The sequence below is a fragment of the Eleutherodactylus coqui genome, chromosome 12 (genome assembly GCF_035609145.1).
Source record: "Eleutherodactylus coqui strain aEleCoq1 chromosome 12, aEleCoq1.hap1, whole genome shotgun sequence".
Lineage (NCBI taxonomy): Eukaryota > Metazoa > Chordata > Amphibia > Anura > Eleutherodactylidae > Eleutherodactylus > Eleutherodactylus coqui.
In genome coordinates this window covers 101,551,941-101,568,847 of record NC_089848.1, presented here as the reverse complement: position 1 = coordinate 101,568,847, position 16,907 = coordinate 101,551,941, and the positions used below count along the sequence as shown (strand labels likewise).

The 16,907-nt window shown below is 42.7% G+C and overlaps 1 protein-coding gene across 1 annotated transcript in view; it reads left to right on the top strand.

The window, feature by feature from the left end:
- The window catches only part of PTPRN2 (protein tyrosine phosphatase receptor type N2), a 1,135,353-nt gene that overhangs the window by 1,013,147 nt on the left and 105,299 nt on the right, over positions 1 to 16,907 (top strand). The window contains exon 14 of the mRNA XM_066584551.1: positions 4,017 to 4,211. Coding sequence (XP_066440648.1) covers positions 4,017 to 4,211 — 195 coding nt within the window. The remainder of the gene's footprint in view (positions 1 to 4,016; positions 4,212 to 16,907) is intronic.

The window sequence follows — 16,907 nt, the reverse complement described above, 5'->3', positions numbered from 1 at the left end:
TGAGCAGTTAGACAATAGAAGGCATCATTAAGATGTAGAAGATGCGGGTCTAAGGGGTAAATAAACTGTAATCGGGGCAAAATATTTTATCGTTATTGTATTGCAATTCATATGCCATCTCTTTGTGATGGAATTATACAGGATGCTCCACGGAAACAGGGGCCCGGCACCACACTCCTATGGAAGCGGTCTAAAAGAAAATCTGTCTTCGTTTATAAGAATGTGATGCCGGGCTACTTTTCCGTGGCCCAGCCTGAATTTCTATGTACAGTGAATATATGTTTATAACCCACACTGCTAGACGGGATGAGTCTTTGCATGTGTTCCGCGGATCGCTGTAGGTCAATGTATCTGTTTGCACACTTGTCAGTGACACGAAGGGTTCAAATAAGGCGAAGGGAAGGTTTTAAGAGATAGGCCTGACGTGGCCTCGATGTGTATCTTAAATCTAGCATGTTTTCCTGTCACATTCCTCCGCGTGTCTTACACTAAAATGATCTGACAATAACCTTGCTTGTCTAAGAAATTTATGTCAAGAGTATTATCTGACGAAAGGTCCCGTAGTGGATGCGAAGGCGATTTTTCATATACAACAAATTGAGTTTCTATTATAAGGGAGCTCATGCTGGTGACTAATGCTTCCCCGGAATAACATTTGTCTCCGGCTAATACTAACGGCCACTTTCTCTTGTGAGGAATATAAAAGGCAACCAATCGGATTACGGGTCTCAATTTGCTAGAACAGGTTAAAAACTGTTGAAAGTATGTCACAATTCGTGTGAAGGGTCCTTTAATACCTGAGCAGCAATCAAAGAGATCGATGCTCCTCTACCTGGCCTGCAAACGAGTCAGGATTTAATTGAGGGATGAATGGTCAGACAAGATTGTTCTTCCCCTATACTGTTTCATCGCTGTCTGCAGCATAGCCCTTGTTCACATTGGGGGGGTGCTGCCAAAAAATGTTAATTTTTTTTTTTTTTTGTACAACATTACGGAGTGTAGTAAAGTTCAGCTTCCCGAACATTGGGCCGTATGAAGGCGCCGCTGATCAACCAATTGACAAGCAAATGCTCATTCGTTCGGTGAGCAGCAGGACCATTACATGGCCCAACTGTTTGGACAAACGAATGCTCCTATGAATGTTCTCTTCCTACCATGTAGCCACAAAGGGGTATTCCGGTAATATAAAGTTACCCCCTATGTACAGGATGGGGGAACACTATCTGATCAGTCGGAGTCTGACCACTGGGATCCCTGCTGGACGCCACAATGGGATTCCCAGTCTCTTGTCTCCTGTGTGACTAGCAGTGAACAGAGGACCCATACCCGGCCGCCGCTCCATTCACTGCAATGGGACTGCTGCGGATAGCCAAACACTTGAGCTCAGCTATCTCCAGTATTCCCTATAGAATGAATGGAGCGGTGGTTGAGAATATATGTTGCCGCTCCGTTCGTTGCCAGTCATACAGAGGCATGGGGCCACAGCCTTCATTCTGGTGATCAGTGGGAGTCCCAGAATACCCCTTTGATATTGCTCTTTCTGGTTTCACATTTTATTATCCCCCCTCCCCCCCCTTCCTTTGTTTCCATTGGGTTCTCTTAACCTCTCCCAATAAATACTGGCCAATTTGTGGGTCCTGCCCTCCTCTGTTTTAGTGGCGTTGTACTAACATTAGTAAATAGGGTTCATTCTCTTTTGCCCTTTTTTTTAAAGTTATTGTGTTTTGGGGTACATCTTGTATCGATCCCCTGGTGTTCACAGCTGCATTATATAATACAATATGAAATATATCCGTGTGTTACTTTCCTTTACAACTGCATTGTGAGAGAAGAATCATATTTCTTTACAGATATAGCAGAGTTTAAATTGCCTTTAAATGTGTTATAACTTTCTTTTTAACATTTATTTACCTTTTTAATAACTTTATAACTCCTTTTGCTGTGTTGAGATAAGAGAACAAATAGCTTGTCTAATGGCTTAAGATGAGATAACTTGCAAAAAGTCATCAAGTTAAGCTTTGCTACATCTGTATCCCATATCTATCTATCTATCTATCTCATATCTATCTATCTATCTATCTATCTATCTCCTATCTATCTATCTATCTCCTATCTATCTATCTATCTATCATATCTATCTATCTATCTATCTATCTCATATCTATCTATCTCATATCTATCTATCTATCTATCTCCTATCTATCTATCTATCTATCTATCTATCTACCTATCTATCTATCTCATATCTATCCATCTCATATCTATCTATCTGTCTATCTATCTCCTATCTATCTATCTATCTATCTATCTATCTATCTATCTATCTGTCTATCTATCTCATATGTAACTGTGTAGATAGATAAATAGATAGATATGAGAGAGATACATAGATATAAGATAGATAGATAGATAGATAGATAGATAGATAGATAGATAGATAGATAGATAGATAGATATGAGAGGGATAGATAGGAGATGTACAGATGTAACATCGCTAACATACCTAATAATTAATAATGTCTTGGCTCAGTGCAATTTGGCTTGTGGCTATGCTAACTACCTCAAAGTGAATGGCAGCGCCCACGCTTCGCGATTGGCATAAAGAGCGTGTGACAGTAGCCTGGTGATCACCACTGCAGGTGTTGCTTACTTGATCTCTTAATCAGTACAAAATAGATAGACAGATAGATAGATAGATAGATAGATAGATAGATAGATAGATAGATAGATAGATAGATATGAGATACATAGATAGATAGATAGATAGATATGAGAGAGATAGATAGATATGAGATACATAGATAGATAGTTATGAGATAGATAGACAGATAAATAGATAGATATGAGATAGATAGATAGATAGATAGATAGATAGATAGATAGATAGATAGATAGGAGATAGATAGATAGATAGATAGATAGATAGATATGAGATAGATAGACAGATAGATAGATATGAGATATATCGATAGATAGATAGATAGAGAGATAGATAGATATGAGATAGATAGATAGATAGATAGATAGATAGGAGATAGAGAGATAGATAGATAGATATGACATAGATAGATAGATATGAGATAGGTATGAGATATATAGACAGATACGAGATAGATAGATAGATAGATAGATAGATAGATAGATAGATAGATAGATAGATAGATAGATAGATAGATAGGAGATAGATAGATATGAGATAGATAGATAGATAGATATGAGATAGATAGATAGATAGATAGATAGATATGAGATAGATAGATATGAGATAGATAGATAGATAGATAGATAGATAGATAAGAGATAGATAGGAGATAGATAGATAGATAGATATGAGATATATAGACAGATATGAGATAGATAGATAGATAGATAGATAGATAGATAGATAGATAGATAGATAGATAGATATGAGATAGATAGGAGATAGATAGATAGATAGATAGATAGATAGATAGATAGATAGATAGATAGATAGATATGAGATAGATAGATAGATAGATAGATAGATAGATAGATAGATAAATCTATATGGAGTATCTATCTATCTGTCTGTTTCATATCCATCTACTTATTCTTTATGTTTAGGAGTGACACAGTATACAGTTTACAAGCTTCCTCGATTGATTCTTATAATGAAGCATGCATGTTCTATCTCTATTCTTACATCTATTTTGAGTTCACAAAGACGTCTTTTTTACTCATCAACGGTAAACGTGGCAGGACACAATTATAGGTGATTAATCCGGAGCTGGCCAGTAATATTTGCCATAGATGCTGCCTTCATATTCCCTTTTTTTCCTAGTGTGTTTCTCAGCAGTGTGAACCGGGTGAGTGTAGCCGAGTACATGACGTGCGCAGTGCTGCTCTTGCATGTCGGCTGCAGAAGACTGGCAGGTTTTTTCTTAAATCCCCACTAAAAATGTACAGCTTCTTGGCATGAGCTGCCAAAAAAGTTCCTTTGGGGTCAACATTAATTCCATATTATTCATATTGTGTGTCTCTCTCCATCCTTGTAGGAGCTGTGCCGTCAGCGGATGGCTGTCAAGTCTTCAGATCGTCCAGAACCTCTGCACAGTTCTCGCATCAATAGCATCTCATCGCAGTTCAGTGATGGACCAATGGGCAGCCCCACCGCACGGAGCAGCACGTCGTCTTGGAGTGAGGAGCCTGTGCAGTCAAATATGGACATCTCCACCGGTCACATGATACTGGTAAGGGCTATTCATTCTGCATCCTTCTTCCCAATCTGACCACCAACTACTAAGGGTCATAATTTATATGTGTGTGTGTATTCCCTAGATATATGGAAACAAGGCAGTAATCATTGGGGGTTGGATCACTTTTCTGGACTTTACATTCTTGTAGTTCTATAACTGCTATGGAAACCTATGCATGAAATGTCTCTTTAAAACCATGATTGCCAATGACGTCGGGTGAATGTTGAGTGTGCGATGCGAAGAAGATGTAGCTTCTTTGTATAACAACATAATGTTACATAATGTCTGCCATTATGTAACATTATGCAACGCTATAATGGCAGGTATTAGAGTAAAAGAACATCCATGTCTTTTATATAAAAGCTCCATTATACTCAGTTGTGGTCGTCATTTAAAGAGTTTACTATATATTTTTTATTGACATCCTCCACCTGCAACAATCCAGCAGGAAGATGCTTAAACGATCACTGACTTTTCAATCAACTTATGCTTATATGATGGTTAGTATTGAGTGAACCCAACCAGTCAAACTAGTTTCGGGTCAAGCTGTACTAAAAGTTGAATTAGCAGTGAACCTAAACTTCAAGTGGTTCACCCCAGCCAAACCCATAGTAGGTGGTGGTTCCTCTCCCGGAAATATTCCCATGGAGCTTGCGTGTTCTCCTTGTTTCATAATTATCACCCCTATTTAACTCCATGCAGATGTTGCCCTTGGTTAAATCTGAATCCAAAACCCCAGCCCTATAAGGCAACTACGAGCCACCTTGTCCACAAAAAGTAAATGCCCTATATAAGTAAAGGGGATTATTAGATTTATGAAGAAGAAACCCACACAAAGAGAACACACAAACTCCAAGCAGATGTTGTTCTTGGTCAAATTTGAACCTAGGATCCAAGCACTGCAAGGCAACAGTGCCAACCACTGAGCCACCATGTTTTCTTTTCTTCTTCCTCAATGCACTAAATAAGAATGCTTATTATAAAGAGGAAATCCACATAAAATATGGAGAACATACAAACTCCATGCAGATGTTGCCCTTGATCATATTTGAACATAGGACCCCAGTGTTGTAAGGAAACAGTGCGAACCCCTAAGTCACCATGCTCCTTCTTCCCCTTCCTCGTCAATTGCCAATGCGATAAGTAGCCAAAGTACATAAAATGACACTTTTTGTGCTGAACTATCCATCTAAAATGCTTCCTTCCTTTTAATTTGATGTCCACTTTCCTATTGCCAAGCGAAGTCTGTCTCTACTAATAGATTGAGAACAGGAAGTGGAGGAAGGTGATGACTTATACTGTCCACAGACAGTGTGGAGGTGTAAGGGGAAGCTACTGGAGGGAGAGAGAGACTCACACAGACACTACAGTTAATAGTAATGATTGTTTATTGTGTTATAGCTACTGCAATCAAACCTACACTGCTCAGTACTTCTTTAATGCCGTCCATGATTTTATTATGTAACAGTGTGCTACAGTGAGTTAGGAAACATAATCTGCTGTTTTCTCCGTGTGTAGAAGACGCAAAACAGCTGGTCTACATCCACCAGCTCAGAGAGAACTGAAAATTAGTGGGAGAAAGCAGATGTTCACATGAAGAGGCCAAGGCTTTCAATGAAGAACACCCAAGGAGACGGCCAGTGAGTGGAGGAACTGTCAGGAAACTGATTCAGAAGTTTGGGGAAATTGTTACTGTCCAGGACAAGCCGAGAACTGGTTGTTTGCATGGGTGCCACTTTTGTGTCTTGAGGATCCTTATGCCATTCTCTGTGGACTCTTTGTGAAAACATCTAGCACAGCTTTTGATACCTGGCTATTGGAAACACTGCTCAGATGACCAGTTCTCAGTTTGTTCTGGACACTACCAATTTTCTTTCTTAATCGGTTTCATGATACTTTGTGCACTCACTGGCTGTCTTCCTGGATGTTCTTGATTAAAAGCCTCAGCCATCTCACATGAACGTCTGTTACCAGCCATCAGGATGACAGCATTTTCTAACACCTGAAAAGTTTTTTTATACCAAATTATTCAACATACGTTTTATTAATACTCAACCTGGCATCGTCCAGAACTCGTAAATGGTTGCACATATTGAAAAAATGACTGCACCTATCAATTTATGATGAAATTCTACCCTTAAATCATGTATCCCATGGCCCCCTTTCCATAGAATTTCTTGGTCTGAATCCAAGTTGGCCAACAGGCACCACCAGAGTGCCAAAAAGTTGTGCGCCATCCATCCTCTTGTCTCGTTTCGTTCAGAAGATATTCTGTCTTTTGAATCACCACTTGGTTATAATTGTATAGCCTTTCTCATAAGGTGCTCTCGTGTATAAAAAGACAATAGGATACTTGCCAAGCTTGTTTAATGTGAAGTAGGTCAACATGCAACTGTATTCACAATGATGGCTACAGAAGATCAACGTACAAACTAGCAAATGAATAAATAAGTCGAGGAACATGTTACTTTATTACATTGAATAGAGCATTCCACAATGTATCCATGAAAAAACCTCCATAGGCCATTGTGTAAAATCGAAGGCCTATAGATTTCTATGGGTGCTATTATGCAAAGATCTGTGATACAGATATGTTCATGAGGCCTCACAATACTTGTAATGGACAAACAATTGTGAATTGATCTATAAACAACAAATCTCGATTATGGGCAATCGGTTTTATCTTCTATATTGTTAGTGTTTGCTTGTTGGTTTTGTATTTCTGTTGAGGTGGCAACTAGAGATAAGCGAGTATACTCGCTAAGGCACATTACTTGAGCGAGTAGTGCCTTAGCCGAGTATCCTCCCGCTCGTCTATAAAGATTCGGCTGCCGGCGCGGGTGACAGGTGAGTTGCGGCGGTGAGCGGGGGGGAGAGAGAGATCTCCCCTTCGTTCCTCCTTGCTCTCCCCCGCCGCTCCCCGCCCCCCGCCGGCCCCCAAATCTTTAGAGACGAGCGGGGAGATACTCGGCTAAGGCACTACTCGCTCGAGTAGTTAGCCTTAGCAAGTATACTCGCTCATCTCTAGTGGCAACGACTTGAACTACCACAAGGACATAATTTGCTTGTTACTTGTATACGGTAGTGATGGAACTGGGCAGCATATAAGCACTGAAACTTTAGCGCCCAAGCTGAGATATTGCGGACAGCTTGCTGTGCTTATGCCCTCACACGAGCCTATAGAGATGCACTGAGCACATTGAGACTTGTACAGTATCTGCTGTAGGTGTTCAAACAACCCAGTCCTATAGTAATGGGCTAAGAGTTTTTACTGTTGTTTGGGGTCTAAACTTTCTGTGCCTGGATGTTACAAAGTTTTAGCATTTTCAGTGCTTAATAATTTATAAACCTTAGCCACTTGCAAATGAATCAGCTTTTTAAAGAGAATGGTGAGAGGGAAATGTATCAATTTAGTTGCACTCGTTGACGTAAACTGTGCAATAATTGTCCCAAATCATTGTTTCCACCAAAATTGCACAAAAATGGCATTCTTTGTGCTACCTTAAGTTGGAAGTGGCTGCCAGTCAATCCATTGACTGTTGTTAGGTACAGAGCTTCTGTAGTAACAAGGACACAGAGAGGTTTCCTTAACAATGGGGGGAGGAGCTATCTTCCCAGAGCTGCTCCTATGCATTCAGAGGTTGCAGGCTGACAGATCTGCAGACATTCTGATAATGATCTCTGCCTCTCCTGTGTGTGAGTACACTCATTATATCAGGTTTACACACCATTTGGCCAGAATCATACTGGAAGAGCAGAGAGGAGGGAATTCAGATACTTCCTTCTTGCAGTTTGGACCAAAGACAGTGCAATGCAGCATGCAAAGTAAAGGCAAGAAAGTCAGGACAGGGGACTACTGGCAGAATAGTAGGCTTGCTATACATCCCCTCCATTCCTGGTAGTGGATTACAAACAGCAGATTAACAGAAAAATAGGGAAGCCTCCTGAAAATCAGAACCTACAGACAAGAAATGGTGCAAACAACAGCAAATGAGCAGGGGATAAGGAGGACCTGGTGTATTTTAGAAAACTTGTTGAAAACTCAAGTATGCTTTAAAAAGTGGCTTACTAGAAGGGTCTGGCCCAAAGGTTTAAACAGATTTATCAATGTCCAAAATGGTACAAATATGGGTGCATACATTTAATTTTCAGACTCTGAGGGCTTAGACACACAGGCGCATCGACAACCGTTGCGCCTGTGTGACTGAGCCCTTGCTGCAGGAAGAAGACGGCCGTACTTCAAGACGGACGACTCCCCGCAGCGCTTAAGGAAGAACACATGACCAGCAATGAAGCCGGTCACATGCTCTTTCTTCCGGCGCTGCAGAGAGATGTCCGTCCTGAAGTGCGGCCATCTTCTTCCTGCAGTAACACGGGCGGCGATGCACCCGTTTGACTAAGCCCTGAATCTTTGAAAATCCAAAATACTGTATGCTAAATAACTTAAGAGACATGCAACTTTTAATAAATTTGGCACAATTCACGCCAACAATCTTTTTTTTTGTTTAGCCTGGCGTATGAATGAATTATAATTACAAAATATCGGAAAATGACCTATTGCTTAAATCAGGTTTTTATAATAATTGCATATTTTAAGATTTTTTCGTGATTATTTTTAATTTTCCATGTTCGATCTATATTTAAAAATCAGAATAATCCTAAAATGCTGCAATTCTCACATTGACCACTAGGTCAAATAATAGTCTGAACCTTCCTGCTCTGTAGAGAAAACTTCTCAGCAGTTATCATCACAAGGTGGATTACAATGAGAGGTGACCCTTATATACAGATAACACAGGATCCACACTTCACAATAGGTGGTCACAGCTCACTTCCTCCACCTCCCTGCACAGGTAACAGATCATGTCTACAAAACTCTCCCAGAAAAGTAAAGGCATCAGCTTCCTAATATTGTGTCTCTAGCCCATGAGGCTGCTGTAAAGCATGTCTCTAAATACTGTGAACTGCAGCTCAGGCGAGATGGTCACCTGTCCCATAGTCATGTATAGACAATAGGATAAAAAATCTACAATCTACTTCATTTCACCCAGATTCATGGCTGTCAGTTTCAGTCTAGAATCATCTGAATGTTTCCAATGTTGGATGAGTACCTAGAGCTTTCATTGTAAATTGATCTCATGGGTCTCTTCTCATCTATACAGAACACATCCAATTTAAAATTCCTCTTTATGTTTGGTGTTGTCGTGGTGCACACACAGTATGTATCAATAAGACTTCAATTAACCCTCTAGTCCTGGGGAAAAAATGCCCCGGGGCCAGAGGTGGAGAATATATTACTTTGTGCCCTCTTTCATTGCCATGCAACTGGCAACCCGACAGTTCCTAGTTTTCCACTTTGGTGAGCCAAGATGGTTGTGCAATAAAGATGAGCGAGCATACTCGCTAAGGGCAATTGCTCAATGGAGCATTGCCCTTAGCGAGTACCTGCCCGCTTGGGAGCAAAGATTCAGCTGCCGGCGGCGGGGAGAAGCGGAGCAGAGATCTCTCTCCCTCTCCCCCCCCCCCCCCCCCCCCCGCTCCCTCCTGCTCACTACCGCAACTCACCTGTCACCCACGCCGGCACCCGAACCTTTGCTTTGTGATCATTGGTGTTGAGCGAGCCAAAACAGTCGAACCCCTTTGCACAGTTCATCTCACTCGAACCTACTAACATTTATTCATCTTCTTCCTTCTCCTTTTTTCTATCTTCTTCTTCCAGCCTCTTACACAGTGTTACACAACAGTTATAGAGGTATTGCTGAAGTTCGGGTTCAATTTGAACTACTTCAGACCAAACTGAACTTTTTGCCCAAATTCGGCAAACTGGCCAAACCAAACTTTTGAAAAGTTTGCTCATCACTGCTAATCATAATAAATAGGCCCTAGTGACGAGTGACTGACTCCAAAGTCAACTCCAAATGGGGTTGTCCTTTGAAGCCCTTGTGTATTAGAGGTCCATCATTGTGTGGGAATCCAGGCCTACTGGAGGATCCTCCGGCCCCCTGGTGGGCCCACCCGACCCCGCTGACCAGGTATTAATGACAGCGCTTTGAGTCATTACTGCTTCATAGTGCATTTTGAAGAATAAATGCTCTAAACGTATCCTATAAATAGTTAATATCTATTAAACAGATGATGACCTGCGCTCACCGCCAAGTGTAAACCAGATCCAATGTTTTCTCAATAAATGCCGGTTCCTCGTGGCGTCCCTTCCAAGGCGATGTTTAAACATAGAATCCTATGAATATTTAATGGTCTTTTCCCATTAGGCGGCTGCAGACGGTTTTTACATTACCTTTGGGCTTGTTCCACATGAGTGATTTTGTTGCATGACCGGATCGCCGGTGTTTTTATTGTCTGGTAATTGTTTTTTTCACGCGGACGGTTGTCGTAGTGGAGATTACAGCTCCCAGGTTCAGGAGAGGAATGGAATACTGGAGCTGCAGACGTCATTTCAACACTTCGTAGCCGACTTGTGCCCTTTGTGGGAGATATTTTCTGCTTCACTTCTTAATATACAGATTTCTATCTTGTAAAATTCAGCAAATGTAAAGTGATACTTAGAATAAGAGTAATGATAATGATTATTTCTATGGTGCCTACACAAGTGCTGCACTTTACACAGCAGAGGGAACATGAATAGACAAAATGATACATTACATACAGTATAACACTAATAATAGAGCTGAGGGGCCTGCTCACAAGAGCTTACAATCTATGGGGAGATAGGGGGACACAAGAGTTTACAATCTATGAGGAGATAGGGGGGACACAAGAGCTTACAATCTATGAGGAGATAGGGGGACACAAGAGCTTACAATCTATGAGGAGATAGGGGGGACACAAGAGCTTACAATCTATGAGGAGATAGGGGGACACAAGAGTTTACAATCTATGAGGAGATAGGGGGGACACAAGAGCTTATAATCTATGAGGAGATAGGGGAACACAAGAGTTTACAATCTATGAGGAGATAGGGGGACACAAGAGCTTACAATCTATGAGGAGATAGGGGGGACACAAGAGCTTACAATCTATGAGGAGATAGGGGGACACAAGAGCTTACAGTCTATGAGGAGATAGTGGGGACACGAGCTTACAATCTATGAGGAGATAGGGGTGACACAAGAGCTTACAATCTATGAGGAGATAGGGGGACACAAGAGCTTACAATCTATGAGGAGAGAGGGGGGCACAAGAGCTTACAGTCTATGAGGAGATAGGGGACACAAGAGCTTACAATCTATGAGGAGATAGGGGTGACACAAGAGCTTACAATCTATGAGGAGATAGGGGGACACAAGAGCTTACAATCTATGAGGAGATAGGGGTGACACAAGAGCTTACAATCTATGAGGAGATAGGGGGGGGACACACGAGCTTACAATCTATGAGGAGATAGGGGGGACACAAGAGCTTACAATCTATGAGGAGATAGTGGGGGACACAAGAGCTTACAATCTATGAGGAGATAGGGGGACACAAGAGTTTACAATCTATGAGGAGATAGTGGGGACACAAGAGCTTACAATCTATGAGGAGATAGGGGGACACAAGAGCTTACAATCTATGAGGAGATAGGGGGGACACAAGAGCTTACAATCTATGAGGAGATAGGGGGACACAAGAGGTTACAATCTATGAGGAGATAGGGGGACACAAGAGCTTACAATCTATGAGGAGATAGTGGGACACAAGAGCTTACAATCTATGAGGAGATAGGGGGACACAAGAGCTTACAATCTATGAGGAGATAGTGGGGACAAGAGCTTACAATCTATGAGGAGATAGGGGGGACACAAGAGTTTACAATCTATGAGGAGATAGGGGGGGGACACAAGAGCTTACAATCTATGGGGAGATAGGGGGACACAAGAGCTTACAATCTATGAGGAGATAGGGGGACACAAGAGTTTACAATCTATGAGGAGATAGGGGGACACAAGAGCTTACAATCTATGAGGAGATAGGGGGGACACAAGAGCTTACAATCTATGAGGAGATAGGGGGACACAAGAGCTTACAATCTATGGGGAGATAGGGGGACACAAGAGCTTACAGTCTATGGGGAGATAGGGGGACACAAGAGCTTACAATCTATGAGGAGATGGGGGGACACAAGAGCTTACAATCTATGAGGAGATAGTGGGGACACAAGAGCTTACAATCTATGAGGAGATAGGGGGACACAAGAGCTTACAATCTATGAGGAGATGGGGGGACACAAGAGCTTACAATCTATGAGGAGATAGGGGGACACAAGAGCTTACAATCTATGAGGAGATGGGGGGACACAAGAGCTTACAATCTATGAGGAGATGGGGGGACACAAGAGCTTGCAACCTATGAGGAGATAGGGGGACACAAGAGCTTACAATCTATGAGGAGATAGTGGGGACACAAGAGCTTACAATCTATGAGGAGATAGGGGGACACAAGAGCTTACAATCTATGAGGAGATAGGGGGACACAAGAGCTTACAATCTATGAGGAGATAGGGGGGACACAAGAGCTTACAATCTGTGAGGAGATAGGGGGACACAAGAGCTTACAATCTATGAGGAGATAGGGGGACACAAGAGCTTACAATCTATGAGGAGATGGGGGGACACAAGAGCTTACAATCTATGAGGAGATAGTGGGGACACAAGAGCTTACAATCTATGAGGAGATAGGGGGACACAAGATCTTACAACCTATGAGGAGATAGGGGGACACAAGAGCTTACAATCTATGAGGAGATAGTGGGGACACAAGAGCCTACAATCTATGAGGAGATAGGGGGACACAAGAGCTTACAATCTATGAGGAGATAGTGGGGACACAAGAGCTTACAATCTATGAGGAGATAGGGGGACACAAGAGCTTACAATCTATGAGGAGATAGGGGGGACACAAGAGCTTACAATCTGTGAGGAGATAGGGGGACACAAGAGCTTACAATCTATGAGGAGATAGGGGGACACAAGAGTTTACAATCTATGAGGAGATAGGGGGACACAAGAGCTTACAATCTGTGAGGAGATAGTGGGGAAACAAGAGCTTACAGTCTATGAGGAGATAGGGGGACACAAGAGCTTACAATCTATAAGGAGATGAGGGGACACAAGAGCTTACAATCTATGAGGAGATAGGGGACACAAGAGCTTACAGTCTGAGGAGATAGGGGGACACAAGAGCTTACAATCTATAAGGAGATGAGGGGACACAAGAGCTTACAGTCTATGAGGAGATAGGGGACACAAGAGCTTACAATCTATGAGGAGATAGAGGGGACACAAGAGCTTACAGTCTGAGGAGATAGGGGGACACAAGAGCTTACAATCTATAAGGAGATGAGGGGACACAAGAGCTTACAGTCTATGAGGGGATAGGGGGACACAAGAGCTTACAATCTATAAGGAGATGAGGGGACACAAGAGCTTACAATCTATGAGGAGATAGGGGGGACACAAGAGCTTACAATCTATGAGGAGATAGTGGGGACACAAGAGCTTACAATCTATGAGGAGATAGGGGGGACACAAGAGCTTACAATCTATGAGGAGATGGGGACACAAGAGCTTACAGTCTATGAGGAGATAGTGGGACACAAGAGCTTACAATCTATGAGGAGATAGGAGGACACAAGAGTTTACAATCTATGAGGAGATAGGAGGACACAAGAGTTTACAATCTATAAGGAGATAGGGGGCGCAAGAGCTTACAATCTATGATGAGATAGTGGGGGACACAAGAGCTTACAATCTATGAGGAGATAGGGGGACACAAGAGCTTACAATCTATGGGGAGATAGGGGGACACAAGAGCTTACAATCTATGAGGAGATGGGGGGACACAAGAGTTTACAATCTATGAGGAGATAGTAGGGACACAAGAGCTTACAATCTATGAGGAGATAGGGGGACACAAGATCTTACAATCTATGAGGAGATAGGGGGACACAAGAGCTTACAATCTATGAGGAGATAGGGGGACACAAGAGTTTACAATCTATGAGGAGATAGGGGGACACAAGAGCTTACAATCTATGAGGAGATAGTGGGACACAAGAGCTTACAATCTATGAGGAGATAGTGGGGACACAAGAGCTTACAATCTATGAGGAGATAGTGGGGACACAAGAGCTTACAATCTATGAGGAGATAGGGGGACACAAGAGTTTACAGTCTATGAGGAGATAGGGGGACACAAGAGCTTACAATCTATGAGGAGATAGGGGGACACAAGAGCTTACAATCTATGAGGAGATAGGGGGACACAAGAGCTTACAATCTATGAGGAGATAGGGGGACACAAGAGCTTACAATCTATGAGGAGATAGGGGGGACACAAGAGCCTACAGTCTATGAGGAGATTGGGAGACACAAGAGTTTACAATCTATGAGGAGATAGGGGGACACAAGAGCTTACAATCTATGAGGAGATAGGGGGACACAAGAGCTTACAATCTATGAGGAGATAGGGAGACACAAGAGTTTACAATCTATGAGGAGATAGGGGGACACAAGAGCTTACAATCTATGAGGAGATAGGGGGACACAAGAGCTTACAATCTATGAGGAGATAGGGGGACACAAGAGCTTACAATCTATGAGGAGATAGTGGGGACACAAGAGCTTACAATCTATAAGGAGATAGGGGGACACAAGAGCTTACAATCTATGAGGAGATAAGGGGGACACAAGAGTTTACAATCTATGAGGAGATAGGGGGACACAAGAGCTTACAATCTATAAGGAGATAGGGGGACACAAGAGCTTACAATCTATGAGGAGATAGGGGGGACACAAGAGCTTACAATCTATGAGGAGATAGGGGGGACACAAGAGCTTACAATCTATGAGGAAATAGTGGGGAAACAAGAGCTTACAATCTATGAGGAAATAGCGGGACAAGAGCTTACAATCTATGAGCAGATAAGGGTGATCCTAGAGGTAAAAGTGCTTCTTCTGTCCTGGCTCTTTGCAGCTTTCCTTGCTGGGTTGCTGAGCGCAGGATCCGGGGCCGTAACCTGATCAGTCACTCAGTCAGGGTGGAGGTCTGAAACTACCCCTGTATTCAGGGACACTTCTGGTAAAAGGTTCTACTCCGGCTCAGACTTCCCCTTGTGGTAGTTCCAAGTAGAGCCTCAGCCGATACGGGTCCAGATCACCGGGCAGCGGCTCCCCACCCAACAGGGTCGCTGACCGGACCCAACTTCAGGCTCAGGATGAATATTCAGTACAATTAGGAATAATCGTTATAATGCAGAGTCACCAGCTATTTAACATCTGTAGATGAAATCCTCTGGGGAAGCCCTCGTGGCGTCCCTCTGCGTGTCGCCCCACTGACCTACTTTTGGTGGAATCTTTTAAAAACCTCCGCAGGCTTTTCTTATACTCTTATTGCATCTAATTAAAATATTTCCCGGTAAACAACATTCCGAGAAGTTTGTTATACGGGATGGACCACGGAAAATGATACCGGCACCACACTCAGAAAACGGTCTACAAGAAAACCTTTGCTGCCCATAGCAACCAATCACAGCGCAGTTTTCATTTCTAATACTGTTGAGGTAAAATAATTTCACGGAGGACCATTTGACAATATGGACGGCCCCTGAAATGTATATATATATATTAGATGATATATATGGTTTATTTCTAGTAACATTGCCTTTAAATGCTATTGTGCCTCTGATTGCCGGTTCGATGGGTATGGAAATAAAAGGAGGGATTATTGCTCAGTAAGGGCTCAGTCAGACGAGCATTGTTTTTGCACACCTGTGTGCGCAAAAAACCAACCGCTCCACACATGTTAAAAATGCGCGTGACCGAAGCTCTGCACCAATTGCTTTCAATGGGATGCAGGTAACCCCTGCGGTGATTTTTGGGAAAAGGCTTTAAATATAAGCTCTTCCCTGAAAAATCATCCCTAACTGTAGTAAAAAATAAAAAAATATATATACATCACCTTCTGCCGCTGTCAGGGCTCCGGCACTTCTTCTCGCTTGGTCCCTGGCACCCAGAAAGTGCTAGGTCTGATTGACTAAGTGCTTAGCCAATCACAGGCAGTGCTCAGCCATTCATTGAATGGCAGCTGTGATCGGGCATTCGTCCTGCGATTCCCAGTAGCAGCGATGCCTCTTCCTGCTGTGGCAGAGGGTCCAGTGTTCTTACCTGCCGTAGGTCAATGGTCGATTCTGTCCGAGGTTTTTCCTGCCAGAGAGGCCTTATATAAGTACACCACAACTCACCAGGTTATAGTATCTGACCTCAGCGGAGCTTGTGTAACACCACACTCCAGGGAACATGGTGACCCAGTGCTTACCTGTATCCATGCGCAAATGGCAAGCAATGGTGCAGCTAGTCCAATCGTGGAACATCTATACCCTCAAACCAATGTAAAACAGTGTTTGATTTGTGACGAGGCCAGTGGTCTTGTTGGAAGTATGGCCGACCATTCCTAGAGTATTACCATATCGTCGGCAGCCCATTATTGTCTAGAATGTCAATGTCCAACTTAGTGTTCATGGTTCTTGACTGAGACCATGCCACGTAAAACATCCCCGGACCATAACGGGACCTCCACCGTGCTTAACTGTTGGCACAACACACTCAGGCAGAAGCTGTTCCCCATCATCCTCCACACTCAGGTACGTCCATCTGATGTGAAGATGGAGTAGAGTGATTCATCACTCCATAGAAC